Source organism: Salmo salar, unplaced genomic scaffold (assembly GCF_905237065.1).
Source record: "Salmo salar unplaced genomic scaffold, Ssal_v3.1, whole genome shotgun sequence".
NCBI classification, from domain to species: domain Eukaryota; kingdom Metazoa; phylum Chordata; class Actinopteri; order Salmoniformes; family Salmonidae; genus Salmo; species Salmo salar.
This window is the reverse complement of record NW_025548316.1, coordinates 31,847-42,500: the sequence shown is the minus strand read 5'-3', so window position 1 is coordinate 42,500 and position 10,654 is coordinate 31,847. Positions and strand designations below refer to the sequence as shown.

Here is a 10,654-nt window from a genome sequence, read left to right as displayed (position 1 = left end):
GCAGGGGGCAGCAGGGCCTGGGTTAACCTCTACATCACCAGAGGAGGAGTAGGATGAGGGTACGGCTAAAGGCTATAAGAACCTGGGGAATGGGAGTGGTGCAGGGGGCAGCAGGGCCTGGGTTAACCTCTACATCACCAGAGGAGGAGTAGGATGAGGGTACGGCTAAAGGCTTTAAGAACCTGGGGAATGGGAGTGGTGCAGGGGGCAGCAGGGCCTGGGTTAACCTCTACATCACCAGAGGAGGAGTAGGATGAGGGTACGGCTAAAGGCTTTAAGAACCTGGGGAATGGGAGTGGTGCAGGGGCAGCAGGGCCTGGGTTAACCTCCACATCACCGGAGGAGGAGTAGGATGAGGGTACGGCTAAAGGCTATAAGAACCTGGGGAATGGGAGTGGTGCAGGGGGCAGCAGGGCCTGGGTTAACCTCTACATCACCAGAGGAGGAGTAGGATGAGGGTACGGCTAAAGGCTTTAAGAACCTGGGGAATGGGAGTGGTGCAGGGGGCAGCAGGGCCTGGGTTAACCTCTACATCACCGGAGGAGGAGTAGGATGAGGGTACGGCTAAAGGCTATAAGAACCTGGGGAATGGGAGTGGTGCAGGGGGCAGCAGGGCCTGGGTTAACCTCTACATCACCAGAGGAGGAGTAGGATGAGGGTACGGCTAAAGGCTTTAAGAACCTGGGGAATGGGAGTGGTGCAGGGGGCAGCAGGGCCTGGGTTAACCTCTACATCACCAGAGGAGGAGTAGGATGAGGGTACGGCTAAAGGCTATAAGAACCTGGGGAATGGGAGTGGTGCAGGGGGCAGCAGGGCCTGGGTTAACCTCTACATCACCAGAGGAGGAGTAGGATGAGGGTACGGCTAAAGGCTTTAAGAACCTGGGGAATGGGAGTGGTGCAGGGGGCAGCAGGGCCTGGGTTAACCTCTACATCACCAGAGGAGGAGTAGGATGAGGGTACGGCTAAAGGCTATCAGAACTGGTCGTCTAGTGCGTTAAGGAACAGAGAATAAAAGGAGCAGATTTCTGGGCGTGGTAGAATAGATTCAGGGCATAATGTACAGACAGGGGTATGGTGGGGTGCGGGTACAGTGGAGGTAAACCCAGGCACTGAGTGATGATAAGAGAGGTTAGCATCTCTGGGCGCACTAATTATGCTGGGTGAGGTCACTGCATGTGTGGGAGGAGGGACAAAGGAGGTATCTGAGGCATGTTGAGCGGGACTAGGGGCTCCGCAGTGAACTAAAACAATGGTAACTATCCTAAACAACAGTATACAAGGCATATTGACATTAGAGAGAGACATAAAGCAATCACAGGTGTTGATTGGGAGAGCTAGCTAAGACAACAATGGGTAAGACAACAACAGCAGGTAAAATGGCGATGAATGGGCAGAGAGAATCGGTTAACTACACACAGGGTCTGAGTTCGGGGCTGGGGCCGACAGATAAACAAAGAAAAATAATCAAAATGGAGTACCGTGATTAATGGACAGTCCAGCAGGCATCAGCTATGTAGCCAAGTGATCATAGGGTCCGGTGAACAGCAATAGATGGAACAGGGAAGCCGCGGGGTAGTCGTTGCTACGCTACGCTAGCACGCGGGAGACACGGCGTTTAAAGTTAGCAGTCCGGGGTAGGTGGAAGCGTCTGCGCACCAACGTCAAAAACCTCATCCCAACTGTAAAGTATGGTGGAGGGAATATCATGCTTTGGAGATGCTTTGCTGCCTCAGGGCCTGGACAGCTTGCTATCATCGACTGAAAAATGAATTCCCGAGTTTATCAAGACATTTTGCAGGAGAATGTTAGGCTATCTGTCCGGCCAATTTGAAGCTCAACAGAAGTTGGGTGACGCAACAGGACAACGACCCAAAAGACAGAAGTAAATCAACAACAGAACGGCTTCAACAGAAGAAAATACGCCTTCTGGATTGGCCCAGTCAGAGTCCTGACCTCAACCCGATTGAGATGTTATGGCAGGACCTCGAGAGAGCAGTTCACACCAGACATCCCAAGAATATTGCTGAACTGAAACAGTTTTGTAAAGAGGAACGGTCCAAAATTCCTCCTGACCGTTGTGCAGGTCTGATCAGCAACTACAGAAAACGTCTGGTTGAGGTTATTGCTGCCAAAGGAGGGTCAATCAGTTATTAAATCCAAGGGTGCACATACTTTCCCCACCCTGCACTGTGAATGTTTACACGGCGTGTTCAATAAAGACATGAAAACGTTTAATTGTTTGTGTGTTATTAGTTTAACCAGACTGTGTTTTGTCTATTGTAGTGACTTAGATCAGATCAAATTCGATAACCAATTTATGCAGAAATCCAAAGGGTTTTCATACTTTTTCTTGCCACTGTACATCGTTTCATATAGAACATAAAGTATTGTAGGGTATCCGAACAAAACCGCGTATTTTCACCAATGGGTAAAAATAAAATGTTAATTATGTAGATACTCCTCTAAGAAAACGAATGGGCCAAACCTCATGTCTCTCTCCGTTCAAAACAGATTGGGAGTTTATACCCTTGTAGGTTTACTAGAATTAGAGTGACTAAATCAAAATGGAGGCCTGAGGGGGGAAAAAAAATTGGTAAAAAATCTAGAAAATAGCGTTGTCAGCTAGACTGGACGCTGGTGAGATAATACGACTAGCTCACTGCTGTGAATTTATATCTCTTCTCAAGTCCGCTGGGCATAAAACATAGAGGTAAAACAGATATCGATTTTGAGACATAACATGGAGTATTTTGATATTTTAGTATACATCTTTCATATTAATGCATAATTCATTCCTGAATGTTTTTTTTTTTTTTTTTAAGATTTCTCACAAGAAAGAAGCGTTTCTCTGTGAAATGTTAACGTAGCTCAGAGTACCACAAGCTTTTTATTTCAAACCTATTCCATTTAATCCAGCTCGTGTCTTTCTAATTTAATCCAGCTCGTGTTTTTCTAATTTAATCCAGCTCGTGCCATGTTAATTTAATCCAGCTCGTGTTTTTCTAATTTAATCCAGCTCGTGTCTTTCTAATTTAATCCAGCTCGTGTTTTTCTAATTTAATCCAGCTCGTGCCATTCTAATTTAATCCAGCTCGTGTCTTTCTAATTTAATCCAGCTCGTGTTTTTCTAATTTAATCCAGCTCGTGCTATGCTAATTTAATCCAGCTCGTGCCATGTTAATTTAATCCAGCTCGTGTTTTTCTAATTTAATCCAGCTCGTGTCTTTCTAATTTAATCCAGCTCGTGTCTTTCTAATTTAATCCAGCTCGTGTTTTTCTAATTTAATCCAGCTCGTGCTATGCTAATTTAATCCAGCTCGTGCCATGTTAATTTAATCCAGCTCGTGTTTTTCTAATTTAATCCAGCTCGTGTCTTTCTAATTTAATCCAGCTCGTGTCTTTCTAATTTAATCCAGCTCGTGTTTTTCTAATTTAATCCAGCTCGTGTTTTTCTAATTTAATCCAGCTCGTGTTTTTCTAATTTAATCCAGCTCGTGTTATGCTCATTTAGCTTTTTGTGACCTGTGGAAACAACTTTGCAGACAACGACCACAACATGTCAAATCCTAACAAATGTACTGTCAACAGAGCTCGGTTATTATCGGATGTAATAGGTTACAACAGAGATCAGAGCTTATTATCGGATGTAATAAGTTACAACAGAGATCAGAGCTTATTATCGGATGTAATAGGTTACAACAGAGATCAGAGCTTATTATCAGATGTAATAGGTTACAACAGAGATCAGAGCTTATTATCAGATGTAATAGGTTACAACAGAGATCAGAGCTTATTATCAGATGTAATAGGTTACAACAGAGATCAGAGTTTATTATCGGATGTAATAGGTTACAACAGAGATCAGAGCTTATTATCAGATGTAATAGGTTACAACAGAGATCAGAGCTTATTATCAGATGTAATAGGTTACAACAGAGATCAGAGCTTATTATCAGATGTAATAGGTTACAACAGAGATCAGAGTTTATTATCGGATGTAATAGGTTACAACAGAGATCAGAGCTTATTATCAGATGTAATAGGTTACAACAGAGATCAGAGCTTATTATCAGATGTAATAGGTTACAACAGAGATCAGAGCTTATTATCAGATGTAATAGGTTACAACAGAGATCAGAGCTTATTATCGGATGTAATAGGTTACAACAGAGATCAGAGCTTATTATCGGATGTAATAGGTTACAACTGAGATCAGAGCTTATTATCGGATGTAATAGGTTACAACAGAGATCAGAGCTTATTATCAGATGTAATAGGTTACAACAGAGATCAGAGCTTATTATCGGATGTAATAGGTTACAACAGAGATCAGAGCTTATTATCAGATGTAATAGGTTACAACAGAGATCAGAGCTTATTATCAGATGTAATAGGTTACAACAGAGATCAGAGCTTATTATCAGATGTAATAGGTTACAACAGAGATCAGAGCTTATTATCGGATGTAATAGGTTACAACAGAGATCAGAGCTTATTATCGGATGTAATAGGTTACAACTGAGATCAGAGCTTATTATCGGATGTAATAGGTTACAACAGAGATCAGAGCTTATTATCAGATGTAATAGGTTACAACAGAGATCAGAGCTTATTGTCGGATGTAATAGGTTACAACAGAGATCAGAGCTTATTATCAGATGTAATAGGTTACAACAGAGATCAGAGCTTATTATCAGATGTAATAGGTTACAACAGAGTTCGGTGCTTATTATCGGATATAATAGGATACGAAATCCGACTTTTTGGATGTAATGGTAATGTTGTTGGAGAAAGACCCCACTGAACGATTCAGAACATGAAGAATCCTAATTGTTTTGGTAAAATGTGTTTTATTACATAAGGAACTGGGCAGAGTGGTGGACACTTTATAATATATAGAGTACTTGCTTCTCTCTCCTCCATCTGTCCTCTCCTCCCTCTCTCTCCTCCCGCTTCCTCTCTCCATCTGTCCTCTCCTCCTCCTTCCTCTCTCCTCCATCTGTCCTCTCCTCCCTCTCTCTCCTCCCGCTTCCTCTCTCCATCTGTCCTCTCCTCCTCCTTCCTCTGTCCTCCCTCTCTCTCCTCCTCCTTCCTCTGTCCTCCCTCTCTCCTACTCCCGCTTCCTCTCTCCTCCATCTGTCCTCTCCTCCTTCCTCTCTCCTCCCTCTCTCTCCTCATCCTTCCTCTGTCCTCCCTCTCTCCTCCTCCCGCTTCCTCTCTCCTCTCTCTCCTCCTCCTTCCTCTCTCCTCCTCCCGCTTCCTCTCTCCTCCATCTGTCCTCTCTCCTCCTTCCTCTCTCCTCCCTCTCTTCTCCCTCTCCTCCTCCCGTTTCCTCTCTCCTCCATCTGTCCTCTCCTCCTCCTTCCTCTCTCCTCCTCCCGCTTCCTCTCTCCTCCATCTGTCCTCTCTCCTCCTTCCTCTCTCCTCCCTCTCTCCTCCCTCTCCTACTCCCGCTTCCTCTCTCCTCCATCTGTCCTCTCCTCCTCCTTCCTCTCTCCTCCCTCACTCCGCCCCTTTCCTTCTCTCCAGGCCCGTGAGTCAGTGTTAACCCTGTCGTCCAGTCAAACCGTTCTGAAGAGAGAAGTGTCAGAACACCGTGACGCCCTAGAGAAGATGGCTGCCTTAAATGAAGCCTTAGCCAAGGACAAGAGAGAGCTCAACGCCCAGGCACTACAGGTAGACTAAACCCTAACGCCCAGCCACTACAGGTAGACTAAACCCTAACGCCCAGCCACTACAGGTAGACTAAACCCTAACGCCCAGCCACTACAGGTAGACTAAACCCTAACGCCCAGCCACTACAGGTAGACTAAACCCTAACGCCCAGCCACTACAGGTAGACTAACGCCCAGCCACTACAGGTAGACTAACGCCCAGCCACTACAGGTAGACTAACGCCCAGCCACTACAGGTAGACTAAACCCTAACGCCCAGCCACTACAGGTAGACTAAGGCCCAGCCACTACAGGTAGACTAAACCCTAACGCCCAGCCACTACAGGTAGACTAACGCCCAGCCACTATAGGTAGACTAAACCCTAATGCCCAGCCACTATAGGTAGACTAAACCCTAACGCCCAGCCACTACAGGTGGACTAAACCCTAACGCCCAGCCACTACAGGTGGACTAAACCCTAACGCCCAGCCACTACAGGTAGACTAAACCCTAACGCCCAGCCACTACAGGTAGACTAAACCCTAACGCCCAGCCACTACAGGTAGACTAAACCCTAACGCCCAGCCACTACAGGTAGACTAAACCCTAACGCCCAGCCTCTACAGGTAGACTAAACCCTAACGCCCAGCCACTACAGGTAGACTAAACCCTAACGCCCAGCCACTACAGGTAGACTAAACCCTAACGGCCAGCCACTACAGGTAGACTAACCCCTAACGCCCAGCCACTACAGGTAGACTAACGCCCAGCCACTACAGGTAGACTAAACCCTAACGCCCAGCCGCTACAGGAAGACTAAACCCCAACGCCCAGCCACTACAGGTAGACTAAACCCTAACGCCCAGCCACTACAGGTAGACTAAACCCCAACGCCCAGCCACTACAGGTAGACTAAACCCTAACGCCCAGCCACTACAGGTAGACTAAACCCTAACGCCCAGCCACTACAGGTAGACTAAACCCCAACGCCCAGCCACTACAGGTAGACTAAACCCTGACGCCCAGCCGCTACAGGTAGACTAACGCCCAGCCACTACAGGTAGACTAAACCCTAACGCCCAGCCACTACAGGTAGACTAAACCCTAACGCCCAGCCACTACAGGTAGACTAAACCCTAACGCCCAGCCACTACAGGTAGACTAACGCCCAGCCACTACAGGTAGACTAAACCCTAACGCACAGCCACTACAGGTAGACTAACGTCCAGCCACTACAGGTAGACTAAACCCTAACGCCCAGCCACTGCAGGTAGACTAAACCCTAACGCCCAGCCACTACAGGTAGACTAACGCCCAGCCACTACAGGTAGACTAAACCCTAACGCACAGCCACTACAGGTAGACTAACGCCCAGCCACTACAGGTAGACTAAACCCTAACGCCCAGCCACTACAGGTAGACTAAACTAACGCCCAGCCACTACAGGTAGACTAACGCCCAGCCACTACAGGTAGACTAACGCCCAGCCACTACAGGTAGACTAACGCCCAGCCACTACAGGTAGACTAACGCCCAGCCACCACAGGTAGACTAAACCCTAACGCCCAGCCACTACAGGTAGACTAACGCCCAGCCACTACAGGTAGACTAAACCCTAACGCCCAGCCACTACAGGTAGACTAACGCCCAGCCACTATAGGTAGACTAAACCCTAACGCCCAGCCACTATAGGTAGACTAAACCCTAACGCCCAGCCACTACAGGTGGACTAAACCCTAACGCCCAGCCACTACAGGTGGACTAAACCCTAACGCCCAGCCACTACAGGTAGACTAAACCCTAACGCCCAGCCACTACAGGTAGACTAAACCCTAACGCCCAGCCACTACAGGTAGACTAAACCCTAACGCCCAGCCACTACAGGTAGACTAAACCCTAACGCCCAGCCTCTACAGGTAGACTAAACCCTAACGCCCAGCCACTACAGGTAGACTAAACCCTAACGCCCAGCCACTACAGGTAGACTAAACCCTAACGCCCAGCCACTACAGGTAGACTAACCCCTAACGTCCAGCCACTACAGGTAGACTAACGCCCAGCCACTACAGGTAGACTAAACCCTAACGCCCAGCCGCTACAGGAAGACTAAACCCCAACGCCCAGCCACTACAGGTAGACTAAACCCTAACGCCCAGCCACTACAGGTAGACTAAACCCTAACGCCCAGCCACTACAGGTAGACTAAACCCCAACGCCCAGCCACTACAGGTAGACTAAACCCTGACGCCCAGCCGCTACAGGTAGACTAACGCCCAGCCACTACAGGTAGACTAAACCCTAACGCCCAGCCACTACAGGTAGACTAAACCCTAACGCCCAGCCACTACAGGTAGACTAACGCCCAGCCACTACAGGTAGACTACCGCCCAGCCACTACAGGTAGACTAAACCCTAACGCACAGCCACTACAGGTAGACTAACGCCCAGCCACTACAGGTAGACTAAACCCTAACGCACAGCCACTACAGGTAGACTAACACCCAGCCACTACAGGTAGACTAAACCCTAACGCCCAGCCACTACAGGTAGACTAAACCCTAACGCCCAGCCACTACAGGTAGACTAAACCCTAACGCCCAGCCGCTACAGGTAGACTAACCCCTAACGCCCAGCCACTACAGGTAGACTAAACCCTAACGCCCAGCCGCTACAGGTAGACTAACCCTAACGCCAAGCCACTACAGGTAGACTAAACCCTAACGCCCAGCCGCTACAGGTAGACTAAACCCCAACGCCCAGCCACTACAGGTAGACTAAACCCTAACGCCCAGCCGCTACAGGTGGACTAAACCCTAACGCCCAGCCACTACAGGTAGACTAAACCCTGACGCCCAGCCACTACAGGTAGACTAACGCCCAGCCGCTACAGGTAGACTAAACCCTAACGCCCAGCCACTACAGGTAGACTAAACCCTAACGCCCAGCCACTACAGGTAGATTAAACCCTAACGCCCAGCCACTACAGGTAGACTAAACCCTAACGCCCAGCCACTACAGGTAGACTAAACCCTAACGCCCAGCCGCTACAGGTAGACTAAACCCTGACGCCCAGCCACTACAGGTAGACTAAACCCTAACGCCCAGCCACTACAGGTAGACTAAACCCTAACGCCCAGCCGCTACAGGTAGACTAAACCCTAACGCTCAGCCACTACAGGTAGACTAAACCCTAACGCCCAGCCGCTACAGGTAGACTAAACCCTGACGCCCAGCCACTACAGGTAGACTAAACCCTAACGCCCAGCCACTACAGGTAGACTAAACCCTAACGCCCAGCCGCTACAGGTAGACTAAACCCTAACGCCAGCCTCTACAGGTAGACAAAACCCTAACGCCCAGCCGCTACAGGTAGACTAAACCCTAACTCCCAGCCGCTACAGGTAGACTAAACCCTAACGCCCAGCCGCTACAGGTAGACTAAACCCTAACGCCCAGCCGCTACAGGTAGACTAAACCCTAACTCCCAGCCGCTACAGGTAGACTAAACCCTAACGCCCAGCCGCTACAGGTAGACTAAACCCTAACGCCCAGCCGCTACAGGTAGACTAAACCCTAACGCCCAGCCGCTACAGGTAGACTAAACCCTAACGCCCAGCCGCTACAGGTAGACTAAACCCTAACGCCCAGCCACTACAGGTAGACTAAACCCTAACGCCCAGCCGCTACAGGTAGACTAAACCCTAACGCCCAGCCGCTACAGGTAGACTAACCCCTAACGCCCAGCCGCTACAGGTAGACTAAACCCTAACGCCCAGCCGCTACAGGTAGACTAAACCCTAACGCCCAGGCGCTACAGGTGGACTAACGCCCAGCCACTACAGGTGGACTAAACCCTAACGCCCAGCCACTACAGGTAGACTAACCCCTAACGCCCAGCCGCTACAGGTAGACTAAACCCTAACGCCCAGCCGCTACAGGTAGACTAAACCCTAACGCCCAGGCGCTACAGGTGGACTAACGCCCAGCGACTACAGGTGGACTAAACCCTAACGCCCAGCCACTACAGGTAGACTAAACCCTAACGCCCAGCCACTACAGGTAGACTAACGCCCAGCCACTACAGATAGACTAACTCCCAGCCACTACAGGTAGACTAACGCCCAGCCACTACAGGTAGACTAAACCCTAACGCCCAGCCACTACAGGTAGACTAAACCCTAACGCCCAGCCACTACAGGTAAACTAAATCCTAAAGCCCAGCCACTACAGGTGGACTAATGCCCAGCCACTACAGGTAGACTAAACCCTAACGCCCAGCCACGACAGGTAGACTAACGCCCAGCCACTACAGATAGACTAACTCCCAGCCACTACAGGTAGACTAACGCCCAGCCACTACAGGTAGACTAAACCCTAACGCCCAGCCACTACAGGTAGACTAAACCCTAACGCCCAGCCACTACAGGTAGACTAATCCCTAACGCCCAGCCACTACAGGTAGACTAAACCCTAACGCCCAGCCACTACAGGTAGACTAACGCCCAGCCACTACAGATAGACTAACTCCCAGCCACTACAGGTAGACTAACGCCCAGCCACTACAGGTAGACTAAACCCTAACGCCCAGCCACTACAGGTAGACTAAACCCTAACGCCCAGCCACTACAGGTAGACTAAATCCTAAAGCCCAGCCACTACAGGTGGACTAATGCCCAGCCACTACAGGTGGACTAACGCCCAGCCACTACAGGTAGACTAAACCCTAACGCCCAGCCACTACAGGTAGACTAAACCCTAACGCCCAGCCACTACAGGTAGACTAAACCCTAACGCCCAGCCGCTACAGGTAGACTAACCCCTAACGCCCAGCCACTACAGGTAGACTAAACCCTAACGCCCAGCCGCTACAGGTAGACTAACCCTAACGCCCAGCCGCTACAGGTGGACTAACGCCCAGCCACTACAGGTGGACTAAACCCTAACGCCCAGCCACTACAGGTAGACTAAACCCTAACGCCCAGCCACTACAGGTAGAC

General features: G+C 49.2%; 1 protein-coding gene across 1 annotated transcript in view; it reads left to right on the top strand.

The window, feature by feature from the left end:
• The window catches only part of LOC123732890 (protein enabled homolog), a 16,008-nt gene extending 10,321 nt beyond the window's left edge, over positions 1-5,687 (top strand). The window contains exon 6 of the mRNA XM_045712221.1: positions 5,532-5,687. Coding sequence (XP_045568177.1) covers positions 5,532-5,687 — 156 coding nt within the window. The remainder of the gene's footprint in view (positions 1-5,531) is intronic.
• The last annotated feature ends 4,967 nt before the right edge of the window (positions 5,688-10,654 follow it).